Source organism: Ananas comosus, linkage group 8 (genome assembly GCF_001540865.1).
Source record: "Ananas comosus cultivar F153 linkage group 8, ASM154086v1, whole genome shotgun sequence".
NCBI classification, from domain to species: Eukaryota; Viridiplantae; Streptophyta; class Magnoliopsida; order Poales; family Bromeliaceae; genus Ananas; species Ananas comosus.
In genome coordinates, this window is record NC_033628.1 from 10740903 (window position 1) to 10764429 (window position 23527).

Genomic DNA, 23527 nt, shown 5'->3' on the forward strand with positions numbered 1-23527 from the left:
ACTTTTTCACTTTAGTATTCTATGGTTTAAAATGTATCAATTTGTCCCCATGTGGTTTTGTTTTTATCTTTTCTATAGTTTTTTTTTTAATATTTCGTTAAATTATATACAAAAAACTTCAGATACCCATTTAGATTCACTGAATATTTACTTTAGTACTCTTTAATTTTAATTTTGTCACTGATTTAAGAAAAAAAAACAATAAAATTGATAAAAAAAAAAGAGAAAAACGAAACCACAGTGGCGCAAATTGGTACACTTTAAATCATATGGTACTAAAGTGAGAAAGTGTGAAATCACAGGGGGAGTTTTTGAAGTTATCTTTTTTAGTAATGAGGCCTTGTACATTTTATTGAATAGTTTAATAATTATACAGTTATTTTGATCATGTCTTGCATATCTTCTTGTGAACGCAAGAAGAAAACAACAAAAATAGAATACAGGTTCACTATGTTCTTCGACCCTTATACTTAGTTATCAAAATTAGAGTAGGGAAAATAGGCATTTTTTTTTTTTTGTATTTTGAATCTTACAAGAATATATGCATGACATGCTATCGAAATTGTTGTATTTAATAATTGTGATTAATTAACCATTTGATAAATTTTAAAAGGGTCTAGTTGTCAAAAGTAAAAGTTTTTTTTTTTTTTTGAGAAAATCAAAAGTAAAAGTTGGGACGTCTATTTTTAGGACTACTAAAATATATAGCTATATTTTTTCCCTATTATTTTATAGCTATCTTTTTTCCCTATTATTTTAATTAGAGAATCCCTAATGTGGACATGTTTGTTTAACTGGAGTGTGGAGAATGAAGTTGTTTCCCGTCACAAATATCCACTTTCGTTATTAAATTTAGCGTAAATTAAATTTTTTTTATAACTCAACTGTTAAAAGAAATATATAATTGGCTTCGTCCTGTCCTGTGTGGCATTGAAGTCAATTATGAAAACAAAGGAGAGAAAGATAATTAAAAAATAACTCCAATAATTTTTGTCATTCTCTTATGTGTTGGTATGAATATTCTAAATAAAATAATTAAGAAGTGAAATAACTAAAGTTTTAAAATCATTAACTTGCTATCAAATAGGCATTGAAAGAAAAATACTTTTATCTAAGTTTTATTTCACCTAGAAGTTATTTTTATTTACAGCAAACAGAAAAGCCCGTATTATGTTACCATGAAGACGATTGAATATAGTTGGATTTATGAAAAACCATATCTGCATCCATATTTTTCTTCGAATGCGAATTTGAATGTAAATATGTGATAGATGCTAAACTTTCATTATTAGATTCAGATTTAAGTTAGATAATAATATATACTAATATGTATATATAAATATAAACTAAAATTAATATAAATAAGACACACAATATAACTAAAGATTCACACTCATTTTCGAACTTCATATACATATATTTTATTCAATAAAATTTAATATTTTAAAAAATATTAATTTATACTTAAAATAAACAAAGAAAGTGATAGAAAATTAATTTATTTTTCTATAATATATATTAATATTTTTTTCTCTTAAGAGTAAAAACAGTCGAATACAGTGCAACTTTTTAAGAAATCATATTTACAATCTTTTTTGTTTTTGTTTGTTTGTTTGTTTGTTTGTTTTCTTTTGGGCTTTTTTTGCATTTGGCCCCTTAAAAAAAAATATTTTAAAAATAGTTTCAGTAAATTTATATTTACAAAAATGACCCTAGTCCTGCCACGTAGGCGTCACGTGAGCGGGGCTAGGGCCAGTTTGTTAAGTTAAACACTGTGAAGGCGTGGCGGGGATACGGCCAAATTTGCAATTATAAGTTTGACGGAGTTATTTGCAAAAAAAAAAATTTGAGGGGCCAAATGCAAAAAAACCCTTTTTTTTCTTTTTTTTTTTTTTCTGTGAGTATCGAATACTAAATTTTTATATTCATATTTGCATACTACCGAATCAGATGTACCCTACCCACTTTCACCCTTACAGTGTCTCTATTTCCAACAAAGACAAATTAGTAACATTAATTATTAAGCGTCTTCCGCATATAAAGAAAAGTAAAAACGAAACTTAAAAAAAAAAAGTGAGGAAGAGGAGGAAAAGCCGAGAAGAGGAGGCGCGATCGATCCCTAATCTATCGTTCTCATCAAAAAGGTCTTTAATTCATGCTTCCACTCTTCATATTCTTTTGATTTCCTTTCTATTGATACTCATTTATCTATAATGCAATCAAGTATTTTAGAGAGGAATCTGATGAGAGTTATGAAATTTCTAGTAGTTACTGGTGATGTTTTTGTTTAATTTCTTAGGTTATTATTCTTTAATGATACATTGGGTGGTTTTCATGTAATAAATTTGGGATATTGGTGGAGGAAAAGAGGGTTGTTTTTCAAGGGATTAAAATTGGGTTTTTGGAAGCGTCGGTTTAGTTCCCTCCCTCACCATTTTGGCCCCCTCAAACCCTAACCTGTTTGTTTTACCGAAAGTGAAATTCAGGACGGAGTAGACTTTCAGATCAACTTGAGTTCAAGTAAAAATTACTTTTTTTTCTGCTGTTTGGTTGTAATAGTTGTGGAATTGAAGTTCTTCAAGTTATACAGTTTATTTGGCAGAAAATGAATGACGTAAAAGTAGGATGTGTGATAGATGGATTAATAATTTTTTTTTTATTATTATTATTTTCACTTGGGGTGGGATGAAATCAATTACTCTACTTTGGAGAGTTTTGAGTTTTGACCGAATGTGAAATTACGTTGAACCAAACAACGGCAGTAGACATTTACGTCCGTAAACCATTTCACTCCTTTCCACTTTCAGTGAAACAAACATAAACCAGGATAATATTGTCGAATTTGTCAATGTTGGATTATGTAAAAGTATGATTTGTGGAAATGGTAACTTTAGATTAGTACTGTTTAGGTAGGGTTGCTCTTTTTGGATGGCTCTATCTTTATTCTTGATGGTAATTTTGTTTTCCTTTTTTTTCCACACAGATAATAAATACATAATTATGCGTGTATAACTGTATATAATGGTGTATGAATGTATGTCCAGTGCATTGTAGGAGGATAATGAGAATTTGCACTAAACAGTCCGCGCCAAACTTTGCTGATCCTTTGTTCATATATTTTTCCACATTCTTTAAGTTAGTCTTTTGCAGACTTGTAACTTGTGTCTAATTTGGCGTGGCCCCGAAAGCATAAAAAAAATGGTTCAGAAAATTTCTGAAAGAATAAATTTGAGGGTGGAATTTTAATGCTGATGCAATTTCTGCAGCGATGGCATCCTCTTCTGATTCATGGATTGGGGAGTTTAATGATGCTTCTAAACTTGCCGACGAGGTTAGTGCGATGATTTCGGAAAGGAGCCGTCTGCCACCTTCAGGCCCGGAAGCACTACGCTATGCTACTACTATCCGGAGAAAGATTACAATTCTTGGAACTAGACTGGATGGCTTGGAGTCCCTTCTGTCTAAGCTTCCTGCTAAGCAGACAATGTATGATCTGGCACCTCTCTTGCTTGTCTCCCTGCCAAAAGTGATGATGATGTTTTCACTTTGTAATAAGCTGTTACTGTCATTGCTTTTCTCGTCCATAATTTTCTTTAATGGGATACAAAATTGAATCTATATGTTTTATAGTTGCTATCAAGTTGGATTTATATGAATTGCTGTTCGATCTGTTGGGTAAGTTAAACTTTTTTTCGGTGCTTCTAATTCTTTTCGTGTAATATTCTTTCCGGAATAACTAGTCTTCATCTCCATTTTGAGCTTTCAATTGGCCTTATGGAACATGTTTGAAATTACACTTATTCTTAATGTTAGTCGTTTGAATGCTTATCTGACATTTAGCTAAATATTCAGAAGTAAAATCAGTAAGTTGCTAAAATTCAATTTCTTGGCATGTTGCTTTTCTTTCTTATGATTCAGTTACTCCAGTTACAATAATGAGAAGTAGTGCCTTTTTATATCGAAATTATGTCCTAGTAGATCTATATCCTTCTGCATTTATGTACTCTTTCTGTAAACCTCATATTATCTGCAGATCTGATAAGGAGTTGCATAAGCGCCAGGATATGCTTTCTAGTTTGAGATCTAAAGCAAAAGAGATGGCCTCATCGTTCAACATATCAAACTTTTCTAGCAGGTTTGCCTACATTTGATTTTGTTTAAAGGCTGTAAAAAAACCATTTTTGAAAAATGAAATTAAGTTTGGATTTTCCTTTTTCTTTTCGGACGACATTAGGGACGACCTACTTGGGCCGAGCACAAAAACAGCTGATGAGATAAACAGAGCTGCAGGGTTGGACAGTCATGGTATTGTTGGTTTGCAGAGGCAGATTATGAGAGGTACACCTACGAAATGTACATTTCTTCAATACTCAAAAGTCTCTCTTGGCATTTACATGCTGTTATCTACTATATATAGAACAAGATGAGGGTCTCGAGACGCTAGAGGAGACAGTACATAGCACAAAGCATATTGCATTAGCAGTCAATGAAGAACTGGATCTCCATACAAGATTGATTGTAAGTATTTAACTAAAACTGAGCAATTCTTGTAGCCTCTTCACTCTTTGTTCCATTGTGGAGTATGGCTTATCTTCACTTTTGTAATGCAGGACAACTTGGACCAGCGTGTGGACGTAACGGACTCTAGACTGCAGGTTTTTAACTTGATTAACTTTTCATACTTCACGGCATACTAGTTATTATTCTCGTACTGTTGTGAACATGAATTTACCAATATGCCACTCTAAGAATTTACCAAAACAAACTAATTATGCGTGATTATCTCACGAGTTAATCGTTGTTCCAAGAAAGTTGATGGAGACGGCCATTCTGAAAGTGTAGGAGAGCCTCTACTTATGTTTTATTTCGTAATTGATGCAGCGGGTACGAAAGAGACTGGAAATACTGAACAAGCGTACAAAAGCCGGCTGTTCGTGCATGTGCTTGCTCTTATCGGTTGTTGCCATAGTGATACTGGCTCTTGTAGCTTGGGCTCTCATCAAGTACTTGTAGGAACTGGGCAAGAACTGCTCCATGTGCACCGTTGATGTGGAATATGCAGCACTCGAAGGAGAAACAGCCTTTTCCTCTATGTATGATGCAAGTTTCATTTCGTTTTCGTTTGTAAAGAGCTAAAGCTGTTGCGGAGTCTAATGTCTGTAAGAAGATCTATGAAGTCTGGATTTAATGCATGTTGTGGTTCTAAGACTGTCGGAAATGAGTTGCTTAAAGAGTACTATATTTGCAATTGTTTGCTTTCTTCATGATAAAGCAATTAGTGATCTTTACCTTGTTCTTTGCATGGCACAAATTATAATATTACTCGGCCGACGCTTCGAAAATCTTCAACTTATTCAGTGAAGAAGAATGGGGGAAGGTTCTGGCTCTGACTGTTTAGAGTATTCTTCTGTTCTGTAAGTCCGGAAAAACAGATTTTCGCTTCCCTGGAAGTAAATATCTGGGAAAGATATACAACATAAACATCATTTCGATATATCGAAGGATTTCATCTCTTCCTTTGTTTTCTGTTGTTGCATCTACGGCACTTCTTGATTTCGTTGTTGAAACGAAGATCATCGCCATAATCGACAATCTCAACCTTTCTGAATGTGGATTAAGATCGTTTTCTAAGAACAAAGATATATAAAGAGAAACTATATACTGAGAATACGAAGCATTGCTTAATTAATCAAGAGTGATTACGTAAACAGTATAATGCAAACCCTTTCCTCAAAGAATACATTAAAATAAGATGCTTTTGGGTTAATTTGATTTCCTAGTAGTTTTCTCAAGTATTATATCATCAGCGACTTTGACTTCCCACGTCTCCCATTCTTTAACAAGAACGTGGGACAGCAAAGCCATTTATTTTCTCTCTCTCTCTTTTTTTCTTTTCTTTTTTTTCCCTCTCTCCCTTGAAGTTGAAGAAACACCAGATTCGTGAGTTATATATGCATTAAATGATTCACATTTCTAATTGAGTTGAGGCCTCCTAAAGAGACATGTAGTAGTAATCTACCACTCCGGATTCGTGTGCCATATATATATAAAATAATAAGTTATTCCATATTTTAAAGATTCAAATTAATATAAACTAAGATATAAGATTAATTGGAAGTGAGATAAGAGATCATAGTTGTGTCGTTGCTTCCTATGTATGATGAGCTGTGTACAGTTGGAAACAAGTAATTTAAACTAAAAAAGGCTTCACGCGTTAACATAATTAAGTGAAGTTTAATTATTCCGAGAATTGACCTTAAACAATATTTTCGCCATGCACTTCATTTATAACTTGGCTTGTCCTAATTTCAAGGAATTGACTTCCATAATTAACCGTACGGAGAAACATATTTAACATATAGTGTAGATCTGTTTTGGACCAGCAAAAGCTTCTAAAAAGTATTATTTCGCTACTATTTTAGTCAGAATGTCAGAACTTTGTATACTATTCATTTTACCTTGCTTTCTAAACATAAAAATTATTACATGTGCCTCAGAATTTGGTTACCTGAGTTAGATTTTGTAATCCTATTGGCCGAAAACTTTATAATGCGACAAATTTTGAAAAACAATTTATGAAGAAAAAAGGAGATATCAATGATAAGCTATGGTGCGGAGGGCGGAGCCCCCGCGGTTCCGCGGTATGGATCGGATCAAATTTTGAAGAAACCTATTAAGAATCTTTTTTTTTATTTATTTTTTTCTTTTGCCCTAGAGGCAATACAGTGCATTTTACTTTGCATGATATTGACTCCCCATTTCGTACAGTAAAGTTCATTTCGCTCGTAGTTTTTTCCCTGCAAAAGATTTTCTACGTAAATCCTTATGTTCTATCTATTTTTACTGCCTTCTGGTTTATCTACTTAATTTGCCATCACCGTTTTTCGTTTTTATTTGCAAAGCTATTTTAGCAGCTAAGCCAAATAGACAAAATTTCAAAAGCAGCAAACTAAATAAGCATTGCATGTTTTTTGAGGCTACCGCGTCGAAGAATCAATTGCTCATCACTTATGCTATTTCCTATATGCATGATTTGCATGGACTTATCAACTTGGCCTGCTTAAATTAATTAGTTTGCTCCCTACCACTACTAATATTCCAATATCTCTCCAACAAGTTGTTTTGAGGGATTGATTAAATTAAACTCACCTGCTCCACATGTACATTCAAAAGAATTTTTTTTTAAAAAAAATAGCTACTCCATGTAGCTTACTAGTATATAAAACTCAACCCAAAACCTTAATGAGCCAGATCAGGATCATTAAGGAGCTGAGGTGAAAGTTTTATAGAGTAGTAGTGAGGGAGAGACATGGCAATGAGATGTGGAAAAGTGCTTCTTGCCACAATCTTGTGCTTGTTTCTGGGTGCGTCTAGCGCACAAGGCGAACTCGTAGAAGCGATTTGCAATACGTTGGCCCAAGTCATTGTCAAAGACGAAGTTACGAAAGCCTTCAACGCCAATTCGACCGTCGCCCCTGCGCTTCTTAGGTTGCATTTCCACGATTGCTTTGTCAGGGTTGGTACCTTTCAAAACCATCATCTTTTGCAACATTTCGTAACATTCGACTCGGTCTATTTATATGAGCAAGCTCAGACTCATAACCATGCAGCAGTTTACATAACTTACAATGCATAACTAGGCGAAAAAAAGTTTTCCTGGATTTTTTTTAAAAAAATGTTTAATTTAATTTGTATGAGTTATATATTTCAGGGCTGTGATGGATCGGTGCTCCTCGATTCGACACCGGATAATACGGCAGAGAAAGATGCGCCTCCCAACAAAACCCTTCGAGGGTTCGAGATCATAGATGCCATTAAACAACGGTTGGAGAATTCAACCATTTGCGCGGGGAAAGTTTCCTGCGCGGATATACTTACATATGCTTCGAGAGACAGTGTTGTACTGGTACACATTTTATCCCTTTCACATTTAGGACTAGGATCCATAACAAGTAGAATGATAGTGTTTTGATACTCACATGGATCGGATGAGATTATATACACAAGATGAGCTCCCGTGCTTTTAAAAGTACGGAAGCTAGCTCAACGTGTTTGTGATTGTTTAGCCGTCGAATCATTTTAAGATTTATACAGCATTAGTGAAGAAGACGTAGTGTAGTATGGATCATGAAACGTTTTGACGGCTAAAAAAGTTACGAGTATAAATGCTTCTGCGGTTTTAAAAGCACAGGAGCCCAACTCTTATATATACAACACTGAATAATAATAGTGTAACAATTTCATTATAATTACAACTACTACGACAAATACAAATGAATTGAACTTAACAATTTGTCACATAAATTATACTTTTGGCGCCTCTCAAACTATAAGGCGCGTGGCACTTTAATCCTCAAATTTTAACTTGTTGTAATTTTTGATTCGAACTTTCTGGATTGTTACAATCAAGTTCCACAATCCATTTTAGTTAGATAAATACTAAAAAATTGTTGATGAGAAAGTATTGTGATTGATGATCCACCTATAATTTAAATGCTATATTACTTGTACATCAATAATTTGTAAATATTTAGTTAACTAAATTGGATTGTAAAATTTGATTGCAAGCAATTCAGAAATTTTGAGCCAGAATTTATAAGCGCCTTATAGTTTTAATACCAAAAGTGTAATTTATCATAAATTTGTCAAACTAAGAATAAAAAATTCTGCTTATAAAACTCAGAAGAGGGTGTAGATCTTACATCCTCATTTTAGAATTTACAAATATCTAAATGGGTTATAGTAAAAATAGAAAATGTACACGTGACAAGTAGAAAAATGATGGTCTTTGAATAAGAGGAAGTCTACAGTGCAATAGTTACATTATATTATTTATATTTAGCCAATCACATCTTTATATTTTAGAGAGAACAATACTACAACAATATTTAATTTGTCACAAAATTTTCAAATTAAGAATGAAAAATTTTACTCGAACATCTCAAAAGGGAGTGTAAATTTTATATTCTCCATTGTAGGATTCACAAAAATCTAATTGGGTTGTAATAAAACGAGAAAATGTAGATGTGACAAGTAGAAAAATGATGACCTCTGAATAAGAGGAAGTCTACAGTGTAGTAGCTACATCATATCATCTATGTTTAATCGATTATATTTTTTTCTTTAAAAAAAAAAATACTATAAAAATATTTTTCTAGAAATCATGATAGAATGGATGAACCAGAGAAAATTAGCGTTTGGATATAAAGGGGGAGATAAGGGCCTATTACTATCCCTATCCCCTAACCAAAGGTGTCTGATTGGATAAAAACATCATGTCACTCCATATGACTATCTTTTTTTCTTTTTTTTTTCTTTTTTGTTTTGTTTTGAATGAAGAGGATGTAAAATGCGTAGCAGCATTGCCAATTAAAAATCATATTTTTGAAAAATGAAAATGGGCTGTAAATTTCGTACAGAATTGTCACTACTTGCCGATGTTAATTGTTGCAGGCAGGAGGGCCATTTTGGCCTGTCACTGCAGGGCGGAAGGACGGAATTATATCCAGAGCAAATGAGACGTCAGCCCTCCCTTCCCCCAGGCTAAACCTCACTGGGCTGCTTGCAAACTTCGCCGCCAACAATTTGACAGAAGATGACCTAATCGCCCTCTCGGGTAAATACTGAATATAATTTGTTATTAAGGCATTGTTCCTTTATATATATGTGATATAAATATTAGGGTAAATTGTATTGTTTGATATTTTTGTTTAAATTTTTATAAGTGCTATAATTAATTTAGCTGACTAATAAATCGAGCTTAAATTGCGCGCACAATCTAATGAATCGCCTTGGCAGTGATTTCGCTCGATAGAATAAAAGGAGATATGTTTGTTTGTATTTCTGTGAAACTACAGAAAATATATATAACTAGCCAACTTGCCAAAAGCTAGCACGATAATTCTCTCACGCCTTTCCAGGAGCGCACACGATCGGGCACGCGCATTGCGGCTCATTCAGCAACAGGCTCTACAGCTTCAACGCCACGACGCCACAAGACCCGAGCCTCAACTCGACCTACGCCGGTCAGCTCAAGGAGTCGTGCCCGGTCGGCAACCTGAACTCCACAGTGCCGATGGACCCCGTAACTCCCGACAAGTTCGACACCACCTACTACAGCGACGTGCTGCTCAACGAAGGGCTCTTCCAGTCCGACGCCGCGCTCCTCTCGACGCCGTCGACCGCAGACAAGGTACGGCTGTACGCGGGCAACACGACCGCCTTCAACGACGACTTCGTGAACTCGATAATCAAGATGGGGGCGATCGCACCGCCCGCCGGGAGCTACGGAGAAGTGCGCGTCAACTGCAGAGTGGTTAACCCCCTCTGAGGAGTGTAACTCAAAAGAGCTTTTGGATTGACGTAATTGTAATTTGGCTGTAAGTCAAATTTTGTGAGACTCGACGTATTAGTTCGGTGATCGACCACAATAACTTTTTCGATATAATGTTTTTTAAAAGTGAAATTATTTGTTTTCGGAGAAATTGAGTCCAACATTGTTGTTGATGAATCTTCTCTCAGTCTAATGCTTGATATATATGCAGCTTGAATCACATTTACGTCAATCCAACAAATGTTCGTTTCTTATTAGTGTTGGCCATTTTATTCTATCTACTTTTTTAGGTTTTCTCGGCGTACAACAAGTTGATCCGGTGGTGATTATTCCCTTGTGTTCCATATATACTTATGTTCGGATTTATTTTATTTTATTTATTATTTTCTCAAGTATTCAGCTGGATGAATATATAATGTTGCTAAAATAAAATATAAATAACATTAAATTTTTTAGAAAAAAAATAATTTTTCTATCTGTTGGTTAATATAAATAGAGATCGATCAATTAAAATATAGTCTTGAGGCCTGCAGGTTCACTTTCTTAAAAATGATATTTGTTCCTATTTAAATATAAATTGTCGGGTTACCAGCAAATCACCTTAAACATACGACAAGACCATTGAACGCTTGCAAATAATAACACTTTTGAAAACTTTCCCTCTAGAACTTCTCTCTTAATATTTTGTATGAAAAATTAAGAAGAAGAAAAATTGATTGTATTGCACTTAAAAGCCTTCAAGCATCTTCTATTTTTGGGATGTGGATGGTTATGATTAAGGGGTGTCAACGAGCCGAACATGAGCGAGCTGGAGTTGGCTCGTGTTCGACTTGTTTTATAAACCGAACACAAGCCGAATATAAGCTGGCTTATGAATAAGAATTTAAAAGAATCACTACAATAAAAACGATCTATAGCGACACTTTTAAATGTAGGTACATGTCAAAAAAGTGCTGCTAGCTAAAATTACCGACACTTTTAAAAAGTGTTGCTATATGTGGGGTCGGTAGGTATATAGTGACAGTTAAAAAGTGTCGCTATAACCTAAAAGAGTGCTGCTAATTTACCAATACTTATTTAAGCATTTAGCAACTGTCGAAACTCTATCTCGTTGGCTGCGGTGGCGGAGGAGGACGACAGTAAAGGTTCTTCGTCTAGAATTTCAGTGGATTGAGTGAAGAGAGAAAAAAATATGGTAATTGATTTTTCTTTTTTTTTTTCTTTTTTGTTTGTAATTGGGCCAAATGGACTGGCTGTGGTGGATTGAGTAGAGTAATCTTTTACTTTTAGTTGGATTGGGCTTTATATTTAGGCATTAGTAGATGTATTTTTAAGTTTTAGCATAAATGGGACACTTACTCAAAAGTGTCCCAAACATGTGTCCCAAATAAATTTATATAATCTTATCCGTTATACTTTGATATAATGATTGAAATTTTATATATAAATAAATTGTTTTATTATTGAGTATGGTTTTATATTTAGGTTGGACTAAAAATCAAATAATAAAAATTTATATTATATACATATATAATTATTAGTTTATATATATAAATATAAAATATATGTATTCGAGCTGTTTTCGAGCCGAATACGAGGAGCTGACTCCAATTCATGTTCAGCTCCTTTAATAAACGAGTTGAAAATTTTAGTTCGTACTTGGCTCGTTTACTAAACGAGCGATTCGATCTCGAGCTCATTTCGAGTCGAACACGTGCGAGCTGGCTCGCAAATGACTAACTGAATTGTCACCCCTAGTTATGATGAAAAGATACAACCTTTAATATTATATCTCTTCACAAATAAAAGAACACACTTTTTCATGAATGTTAGAGAGATGCGTTTTTCACAATTTATAAAGGGATATATATCTTTTCACAAATATTGGGGAGACGTATCCCTTCATAATGAGATATATCTGTCTATAAAAGGACACATTTCTTCCTTTTTCAACAAATAACTAATTGGATAAAGAAATACAATCATTCATTTATTTAAATTTTCAAACTATTTTTTTTTATTTCAATTATTACAATCTATACCGACAGTATCTACTTTATTCATTAAAAAATAATGTTTTTTTTTTTGGAATAAATACAAAGAGCTATAGCAAAATTTGGACAACATTCTAAGCGTGGTCAATGGGTACTGTAGGTTATAAGGTGTACGTGTTTTTTTCTTCACCTCTGCATTTTTTTTTTTTTTTGGTAAACTTCAAATACCATGCATGTAGTTTTGCATGTTCTTACTTTAGTGCCCTGTGGTTTAAAGTGTATCAAATTAGTGTCACGTGGTTTCATTTTTATCTTTTCGTCAGCTTTTTTATTAATATTTCGTTAAATTATATACAAAAAAACTTTAGATATTCTATCTAGATTTATCGAATATTCACTTTAGTGCCATTTAGTTTTAACTTTGTCACTGATTTAACGAAAAAAAATTAGTGAAATCGCTAATAAAAAGATAAAAATAAAATCACACGGTACTAAATTAATACACTTTAAATCGCAGGATACTAAAGTGAGAAAGTATAAAACCACAGGGATAGCATTTGAAGTTTTTTTTTTTTTTTTTGTTTAAAAGGGCACATTGCTTCACATCTATAGCTAAATTCGTACACTAAATGAATGAAATGAATAATATATATTTTTTTAAAAAAAATAATATAGAAAGCGATGTCCTGTATAGCAGGAACCAGGTTCGCGAATTGCGACATTACGCGCTTGTAATTGATAGCTATTTAATGAAACGCGCCATCATGAAAAATATATGTTGACTGTACCCTTATTTTTAATAATTTTATGAGTACCGCAAATATTGCATTTCATTTATAGAGCGTATACTATGTTGAATATAAATGTAAAAAATATTATACTTTACTAGTTTTAAGTTTCTAACAATAAACGGTTATTCTATATAATTTAATATTAATATGATATCAAAGCAAAAAGTTCTGAGTTCGAGTCCCATCAAATTTTTAGTATTATTAATTTTTTTCTATTTAATTTAAGTCCGCGTCTTAAATCTATTAAATATTTCGAATCCTAACATAAAAGAAAGTATTGATATAAACATAAAAAAAAAAATTATTGTTGCTATTCTCTAGCTTAAGCTTTTGAAGATATCTGATTGTTATATATAATTTTACATACTATCTAATTCTTTGATTGTTCTAAATGTTAAATAATGGATTGTCCCTAATCAAAAGCTTAAGCTACGAGAGAACTGTGTTGTAGCTAAAAATCTAATTAATGCAATTTTACATTTAGGTGTAAACCAAAAAGTCAAGAAGCAGGGAAAACTTGGACCCTACCCAAACAATAATTGATTTCTTTAGGTGGCGTTTAGTTGGGGGATAAAGAGGGGATAGCGGATTATCTCCTTTTTATACTCAAACAAAAAAAAAAGGGACCCATTAACAGATTATCCTTATCCGTTAAGGGATGGAATAGTTGTTCCCACTCCTTGCGGGAATAAGGATGGGAACAGCTGTTCCCACTCCTATTTAATTTTTAAAGGATAAACTTCAAAAATCTCTCTTGTGGTTTCATACTTTCTCACTTTAGTACTTGTGGTTTAAAGTGTATCAAGTTAGCCCCTGCAGTTTCGCACTTTCTCACTTTAGTACCCTGTGGTTTAAAGTGTATCAAGTTAGTACCCCGTGATTTCATTTTTCTGTTTTTATTATCGATTTCACTAATTTTTTTCGTTAAATTAGTGACAAAGTTAAAAATAAAGGGTACTAAAGTGAATATTCGATTAACCTATGTAGGGTATCTGAAGTTTTTTGTATATAATTTAACAAAATATTAACAGAGGGAAAAAAATAAGTGACAAAATTAAAACTAAAAGGTACTAAAGTGAATATTCGATAAACCTAGGTAGGGTATCTAAAGTTTTGTATATAATTTAACAAAATATTAACAAAGGAGTCGACGAAAAAAGAAAAATAAAATCATGGGGTACTAAAGTGATGCGCTTTAAACCACAGAGTACTAAAGTGAGAAATTGCGAAACCACATGGTACTAAATTGATACACTTCGAACCACAGAATACTAAAGTGAAAAAGTGCGAAACCAATGGGTGGTATTTGAAGTTTTTCCATTTTTAAACTTTAAATATAAATTTAAAATTTAAAATTTAAAATTTAAATTATAAATTTTAAAAAATTCAAAGTTCTAAAATTTTAAATTTAATTTTTAAACTTTAAATTTGAAAATTTAAATTGAAATTGAAATTTAAAATTTTAAATCTCAATTTAAAAAATTCAATGTTCTAAATTTTAAATTTTAAATTTTAAATTGTTATTTTACATTTTTTTAATTTATAATTTGATATTTTATATTTTTAAATTTAGATTAAATCTTAAATTTAAAATTTGAAATTTAAAATTTAGAACTTTGAATTTTTAAATTTGAGATTTAAAAATTTTAATTTTAATTTTAAATTTTTAAAATGTAAAAGTTATATATTTAAAGTTAAAAATATAGATATTAAAATTTTAAATTTTATATTTAAATATAATATAAGGAGCAATATTATTATTTTTTATTTATAACTAACCACTATTCTTCTTATTCCATATTATCTATTCAAATGTATTTTTCTTATTTTCAGGAATAATTCAATTTTCATCCGAACGTAAAATTGGTCTAGTTCTTATTTATACGTGAACTAATACCTAGAGTTGAGCTAGAATACTCTCGATAGTAAACTAGCCATTTTACTATCGTGTTGTTTTCGATGATAGAGCTTTCAAATTGACGATCAGCTCCGTTAAATATGATCTAAACTATTTAAACTACTTAGAAATCAGATTTCACGCACTTTCGATATTGTTTTTTATCCATCTAGTGAACAGAAAAATGAATGGCTGAAAATGAATATTCTTTAAAAAATGATGATAGGAGTCTTGTAATCAAGATCAAGAGTATAGATCTTATTTTAAATAGTTTAAAGAATTTTCTAACAAAAATTTAATTGATTTGGATATCTTTACACCGTTAAACGAGAAAACGTCTCTTATCCACCATTAAAATTACAAATTTTGAAACCCTTTGATTATTAGGCAAATGATGTCGAAAAGATTTGAAATTTGATTTCTCAACACTTCAAGTGGTATAAATCATGTTCAACGGAGCCGATCGTCAATTTAGAAGCTCTATCATCGAAAACAACTCGATAGTAAAACGGCTCGTTTACTATCGAGAGTATTCTAGCTCAACTCCTAATACCTATTTCTGAAATAGACCGTCCTTATTTATACTCGAAGAAGAAAACGGAGCCTCGGAGGGACACTTCCAAAACTACGCAATCAATCAGTGACTGTGTCACAGTGGTACTTGAAGCTGTTCTCCGCTCCAAATCACAGCTTAAGACCCGGGTCATTTGATCCCAGTAATTGTGCAGCACATGGTGCATCATTCAGAAACCATGTTCTCACCCCCACATGCTATAAATATCCAACTACTAACACCCCTTCCCAGCAGAGGAAATTAATAAGAGTGAGAAAAATTAAGGCTATGCTAAGAGTGTAGGGAGAGAGATAAAGAGAGATTACAAAGAGATGGCCTTCAAAGGAGAAGTAGATCTAGTGCTAATGCTGATGTTAATTGCTGTTATTTGCTTCAGCTTCTTACCTACTCCACAAGCTCAGCTTCAAGTGGGCTTCTATGACACTCTCTGCCCTGCAGCTGAGCTCATTGTGAGAGATGAGGTGCAGAAAGCCATGAACATCAGCCCGGGCGCCGCCTCGGGGCTCCTGAGGCTGCATTTCCACGACTGCTTCGTCCGGGTTAGCGATTATATTGACAATTTTATTTCCCTTTCTTGTTATAAGGTGCGGTGTATATTGACGCGCGTCGTCGTCGCGGTTTCGCTCGACAGGGTTGTGACGCGTCGGTTTTGCTCGACTCGACGGCGAATAACACCGCGGAGAAGGACGCGCCGCCGAACACAAGCCTGCGGGGGTTCGAGGTCGTCGACAGCGCCAAGTCGCGGTTGGAGGAGGCCTGCTTCGGAATTGTTTCCTGTGCAGATATTCTGGCATTTGCAGCGAGGGATAGCTCTGTGCTGGTAATTAAGCAACTGCATCACAATTTTCACTTCCTTTTTTCCATGTTAATGGACTAAAGTAACTCCAATTTTGAATAATTTAATATGAATTTGTATGGTTATATATATACACTGATCCAAAAGAGTAAATTCACTGTTGATATATACATAACTAAAATTCAGCGATCCCACGCTTGGAATTTGCTTAATTTTTGTTAGGAACTTCTTTTGAGTCTTCATTTGTTGCTCCCATCTAACTCAATGCCTTTAATTTTTATTTTTCTTTTTTCTTTTTCTCCTTTTAGGACTTATATATGATAAGATTTATACATAACTACGTAAAATCTGAAAAATATTCTTAATTTTTGCCTAATGTGGTGAATTCATAAGTAATTTATTGGATACATTGTATTTCGGTCCTCAAATTTTAGTTTGTTGCAATTTTTTACTCAAATTTTTTTGGATTGTTTCAATCTAATCATATAACTCAATTTAATTGACTACATATTAATGTATTGTTAATATAAAAATTATATAACAGTGTTGTGATTGATGATACGTCAATAATTGAAATGGTATATTACTTTTATATCAAATTGCGCCAATATTTAGTGGGTTGTGCGACTTAATTGCAAGCGTCCTAAAAATCTGAGCAAAAAGTTTCAACAAATTAAAGTTTTGAGAGCTACAATGTTCCTATAGCTCGAGGACCAAACGTGCAATTTATCCTAATTTATATAGCGCTTTTATTCATGTATACTTTGTACGTAGTCTATGTTTCATTGATTATCAAGTACATTTACGCTTGCTAAGTTTATCAAATCATTCAATGCAGTAAGCCCAAATGTAGCATTCAAAATTTGAATCTTCCTTTTAAGTTTTAAGGAAATATAAATTGCACTTTTCAAAAAAAGAAAAAAGAAAAAAATTAAAGAGGAAATATAAAAAACCAAATTGAGAAAAACATAGTTCAAAATGCATACATTATTAAACAAAATATACTAGGAATATGGAGATGAGCACATTCCCATTGCGCCAGCTAATAAATTGTCCCATGCAATTTTATATATAATATCACTTCATGCACGCATGACACCCCATGTGACATGTACTTTATCCATATGCCAATGACTTTGTCTTTTTGCGTGGTAGTGTTCTCCACATTACCACATGGTAACTAGTTAACCCAACATGGAAAATGAATAAATATTCGTAAAATTTCTTTTGTTGGGGGAAAAAAAAAAGAAAAGAAAAAGAAGTAGAAGAGAGAATCAGATTCTTTTTGATCCACATTGTTTAGCAATGTTTCCAATCTCAAAGTTACTTGATTCCTTATGTAATGTATAATATACATACATGTTGTGATTAATATTATCTTGTGGTGAACAGAGTGGGGGACAATCTTATCCAGTCCCTGCAGGGAGAAGAGATGGGAGGGTTTCAGTCTCCCAGGAAACATTTGGGAATCTCCCTCCCCCATCATCTGATCTCAACCAACTCACCCAAATTTTCGCCAACAAAGGATTCACCCAAGGTGAATTGGTCACACTCTCAGGTAATCCAAGTCACACTATTATATACATATATATAATATATATTTCCTTAACCAAAAATCCTTAAAAATCAAAGCCCAGATCCATAGATCTGATGAAATAGTAATCTTCTTCGTTATAAGTCTTCTGAAACAAACTCACATTAGTAGAAGAAGCTTCAAATTGCAGGCTCTGCCCAATCTTTTAACATCTGTTTTTCGGAACAGAGAAGCTGTTCTAAAGGTCATGCGAGTGGACATTTCTTAAAAACAAAAGACACGAATAAAATTGACTAACTAAAATCCCTTATGATCGGCATTTTACAGGAGCGCACACAGTCGGTGGATCGCACTGCAGCTCATTCAGCAACAGGATTTACAACTTTAGCGTCACCGCAGGCGAAGACCCAACGCTAGACCCAACGTACGTGACCCAGCTACAGCAACAGTGCCCACAAGGGGGCTCCAACGCGAGCTTGCTCGTGCCGATCGATCCGATCAGCCCTAACACATTCGACTCGAGCTACTACACCGCTCTCCTGGCGAATCGCAGCCTGTTCTCGTCCGACCAAGCTCTTCTTGACTCCGACGCCACCTCAGGTCAAGTGATCCTGTACGCGAACGACACGGACCTCTTTCTAAGCGATTTCGCGGCTGCGATGGTGAAGATGGGGCAATTGGATGTCCTCACTGGCACCAATGGAGAGATCAGATCCAATTGCAGGGTAACCAACTAAAACTATGTATGTTGATTAAGGAAAAGTATTAATTGTTTGATTAATTGTTTATTTGTGAGTAATAGAGTTGTTTAGCTATTTATCATTTTTCTCTGCCAAATAAGACCAAATTACACATAGCTAAAGGTTGATTTTGTACTTAAATTTTGTGTATGTGTATTTTGTGTTAAATAGAGTTACAAAGAGGTAACTCTATATATGATCTTTGCAATAGGCCCCTCCTATTTGGAAACAGGAGCACAAGGGGATCCAGCTCATAGCTTCAATAATTGAGTAAGCTGAAACAGTTGTGACGAGGACAAATCTAGCATCTAATGATCTAACTTTGACAACTAATCTTAAGTATGAAACAAATTAATGGTACCAATTATTATTAATGTTTGATAGACACTTATGTTTAATGTTGTATGAAAAAGTAGAAGCACCGACGAAGCACGTCAACATCGATGAGCGAGAAATAAGAAAAATGGGTCCTTCTCAATTATGTTTTATCTTCGTAGTTAGGATTAATCCTCGTTCTCTTTAGAAAATAATTAACAATTTCGTGTCATCTAAAGACCTGTTTAACGATGTAGAAATATACTTTTTAGTTTTTCTAATAAGACTAAAAAGATAATACATCAATTGAACTAGTGCGATCTACACGATATTTTATTACTGAATAAGAAATGGTACTATATATATATATATATATATTTTTTTTTGTGTTGGTGACGTATTTTACACGCAATCTCAAACAGAACCTAGCGAACAAAAATGGAGGTTCTAGTTTTAAGTTACACCAATAATTCATTGCATGTTCTCTTTTTTGTTAATGCACGTCGCTTTCCCTCCTTTAAAAGTCGGTGGCATTTTCTCTCCTTTTTTAGCTGCTAAGATCCCACAAGGACAGCCCATGTTCTCCTTTTCCTTAATACTGATAAAAAGCCAATTTTTAACTAATTTTGTATAAAGTTATTTATATAATATTTATATAAAAACATTGAAAATTATATTGTAATAAATAATATTAAAGTATAAAACATAAATAGAGAAAACTGAAAAAAAAAAAAAAAAGTGAAGTATGTTCACTTAACAAGAACCAAATCAATAAAAATCTAAACAATACCAAATCAAGAATCACCAGTCTCACATAATTGCCATACATTTGCGGCCATATTTGGATGTCTGAGAATATCATTCCGCGATAACTTATTCGAAATGAAGTTTTTTTTTTGTAATTGAAAATAAGAGCTTTATTTTTGCTGTATGATTTGATAGAATAATATATGATACATATGAGGCTAGTTATATTATTTTGAAAAAATGACATGAAGGATCGTTGAAATATGTCGATTATTTTTTTTTTTTTTGGAAAATAGATAGTATGCTATTCGTTTCGTTTATTTTATTCAAAAAAAAATTTAGCTGAAAATATGAATCAACTAGAATTTGAACTTGGTACCTCGTGTACCAAACATCAAGCCCTTTGCCACTTGCGCCAAAAATATGTCCATTGTTACACACCACAAAGTTGGGGCCTTAATAGGCTTCTTAAAGAGGCATGGGTATTTTAACCGGGCCCATTTCCGGAGGAAGTTCCGATATATCAATTGATTTTTGTTTTCCTTTTTTTTTTGGAGAAATATAAATTGGTTATATATATATATATATATATATATATATATATAGAGAGAGAGAGAGAGAGAGAGAGAGAGAGAGAGAGTTTAATTTGTTTTAATATATGTTTCAAACTATCAGATTTGTTGCAATCAAGTCTTATAACCCAATTTAGTTAATCGATGTATTGCTAATGTAGCAATAATTCAATAGTGTTCTGATTGATAATACGCTAATAATTAAGATATCGTATTATTTTAACATCAGTGATGAGTGAATATTTAGTCAACTAAATTAAACTGCTCGGACTTGATTGCAACAATTATAAAAATTCGAACCAAAAATTTTATCTAAGTGAATATTTAATAACTAATATGCCACACCTCTCATAGTTTGAGGACTAACGTGCAATTTTATCAGCTCGATTTGGTTAACAACACAATCTAATCCATTGACTAAGTTAACCATGTCAAAATATTTCTTTTTTTAAAAAAATATTTATTCTAACACTATGCTTGTGCTATTCTCCTAATAGCTTGCCAATTACAGATAAAATCAAAAGTGAGAAAAAGTGGTCACTGGTCCATCAGTGTAAACACATTATACACAGTAGCACTACACAAAATCTTTCCACAAAACCTAACAATTTGCTCTTCTATCTTTTTCTCTTCGCACCGACTGTCCCTAGAGCAAGTGGCAAAAGGTTTAGTGGTTGGTATCCGAGACCTAAGTTCGAATCCTGATTGATTCACATTTCTAGCTAAGTCTATTTCTAAATGAAATAAATGAAGCGGATAGCGTGCTACCTATTTGTCAAAAAAAAAAAAATCTTTTTCTCTTCGCCAACATTTCGATAAACTAAATTGCACTTTTAATTCTCAAACTTTAATTTATTATAATTTATTATAATTTATTATTTATTTTTTAAATTACTTTATTAAGTATAATAATATGTCACTGATGTGATAGTGATGTGATAGTATCGAAATCATCGATAACATAAAAATTTCTAAGATACCACGCATGCAGTAGTCGGTTAACTGAACTATAATGTAGGACTTAATTATAATAATTTTAAATATTTTGTGCCAAAAACTATATTAAATTAAAATTTCCGGATTAATGTACCACCTATCTCAAATTTTGAGGATCAAATTAGGGTTTTTTGACATCTTGTGTTAGAGCGTTGATGACATGGAGACACCTCAATGCCTTTTCTTTTACCTGAGAAAGAAAAATAAAATACTACATATTTTATTTAATTTTTTTTTAGAGAAAAATAATATACTATTCGCTTCGTTTATTTTATTATTTTGTTTAATTTTTTAAAAGATAAAAAAAAAAAATGAAGAACACTAGTTTCTAGAAGAGTATGAATGTGATTTATGTAGCCATAAAAAAGGAATAACTTTAAGACTAAGTATATGTCAAAAGCAGGTGGGGGAAGTTTCCTTGAGCCTGTCATTTTTGACAGTGATGTGAAGCTAACTTACTGCTTTTCAAATAGTTTTTTTTTTTTTTATTTCGAGAACAAATGTTCGTGTTTTACAGATTTTTGCTGTAGTAGAAATTTAAATAAAGTTTCGAAGCCTGAAGAGCATGTCCACGATCAAACTTAAATTTTGGATTCTGCTGCAAAGAAAAGTTATTCAAGAGTATTGGATGACTAGCTGTACTGTCCCTAGTACAAATAATAAAGGACTTTGATGGTTATTATTAAAGATTTTAAATTTTAAATTTAATTATTTTATAATTTTAGTTAAAATTTAATTTTAGAAAATAAACGAAGCGATAGTAATACTATTATTTTCTCTCTCAAAAAAATAAAAAATATTTCATGATTAAATTATATATGTATATATATATATATATATACCCTAGGGGGCCCACTATCAACCTAACCGTAACCACTCTCATCCCAACCGCACATTTTTTCATCTGAACGGCCGAAAAGTTATGAGTACAAAGGGCTCTATACTCATATGATTATAGTAGCCCCAGTCTATATACATTTAAGTGTCGTGGCACGAGGTCGTGCCAGAAACTTGCCGGCACGGTACGGCACGGTGCGTGCCGAGCCGTGCCGATACGTGCCAGTTAAAAAAATTCTTGTGTGCCGACACATAATAGCGTGAAATATTTATTTTCTTTAGCAACAAAATATTCTAACTATTTATTATGTTTTTTTATCACATCTTTTAAGCTTTATTGAGGAAATTACTTACTAATTTAAAGAATAAAGAGTTTTGAGCTGTGCCATCAGCACAGGGTCTGTATTGTGCCGGTATCTTGTTGGCACAGTACGGCACGGTGGATACGGCCCGTAACGACGGGCACTTAAAACCTTGCCTGGGGGCTTCGGCCGTAACTCAAGGTGTGACAAATATATGCATGTTTTGTAAAAGCAACATATGTAGGTAAAGAATCAGATGATGGCGTACCAATTTTAATAGCCCCTTTTGTTAAGAGACTTTACTTCTCACTAGATCCAAGAACTCCTCGTCATTCTAAAATGCAATGGTTGTAATATCTGCCTAGGAATCAAACCTGGCCACAACTCTTCTATCTTGAATTCAAAAGCTTGAACCTTATCTANGTGTCGATGTGTGCCGGTCAAAAAAAATTTTGTGTGCTGACACATAAGAGCATGAAATATTTATTTTCTTTAGCAAGAAAATATTCTAACTATTTATTATGTCTTTTTATTACATCTTTTGAACTTTATTGAGAAAATTACTTACTAATTTAAAAAATAGAGAGTTTTGAGCTGTGCTATCAGCACGGGGTTTGTATCGTGTCGGTATTCTGTTGGCACGGTACGGTACGGTGGATACAGCCCGTACCGACGGGCACTTAAAACCTTGCTTAGGCTGGAACACTATCAATAGCACCAAACATTTTGTGCTATTAGATTTTCGGCCCTTGGATTAAAAAATGTACGGTTAGGATGATGTGGACCACTAGGGTTGAGTGAGTTGTTGGTTTAATAGTATAATCTAACGGATGAAAATAGTCAAAAGGCTAAATTTAACGACGAAAAATTTGATAGCACGAAATGCATTGTGCAATTGATATTATTCCAGCGGGACTCTACATATATATATGGCCTTTTTGCATAAAAAATTCACTTATTTTGGGCTTTTGTAAAATCGGGTAACCTTTTTCGTTTTTGCAGATTCGGTCCGCTTTTTTCGCAAACTGATCAAAATACCCTTATTACTTTTTCTCTTTCCTCTTTCTCTCTCCTCTTCGTTCTCTCGTTTTTTTTTTTT

General features: G+C 33.0%; 3 protein-coding genes across 3 annotated transcripts; all 3 read left to right on the forward strand.

Annotated features, from left to right (window-relative positions):
• Positions 1989 to 5248, forward strand: LOC109713688 (syntaxin-52-like). The gene is made up of 7 exons (XM_020237861.1): positions 1989 to 2144; positions 3267 to 3486; positions 4034 to 4135; positions 4235 to 4338; positions 4418 to 4518; positions 4611 to 4655; positions 4882 to 5248. The coding sequence occupies exons 2-7, from the start codon at positions 3269 to 3271 to the stop codon at positions 5011 to 5013; spliced, it is 702 nt and encodes a 233-aa protein (XP_020093450.1). The 5' UTR covers positions 1989 to 2144; positions 3267 to 3268; the 3' UTR covers positions 5014 to 5248.
• LOC109714446 (peroxidase 5-like) lies at positions 7281 to 10713 on the forward strand. Its single transcript, XM_020239084.1, has 4 exons — positions 7281 to 7516; positions 7712 to 7906; positions 9454 to 9616; positions 9921 to 10713. Exons 1-4 carry the CDS (start codon positions 7310 to 7312, stop codon positions 10328 to 10330), a joined length of 975 nt encoding a protein of 324 aa, XP_020094673.1. The 5' UTR covers positions 7281 to 7309; the 3' UTR covers positions 10331 to 10713.
• LOC109714473 (peroxidase 5-like) lies at positions 15715 to 18855 on the forward strand. Its single transcript, XM_020239113.1, has 4 exons — positions 15715 to 16128; positions 16221 to 16409; positions 17778 to 17943; positions 18247 to 18855. Exons 1-4 carry the CDS (start codon positions 15901 to 15903, stop codon positions 18654 to 18656), a joined length of 993 nt encoding a protein of 330 aa, XP_020094702.1. The 5' UTR covers positions 15715 to 15900; the 3' UTR covers positions 18657 to 18855.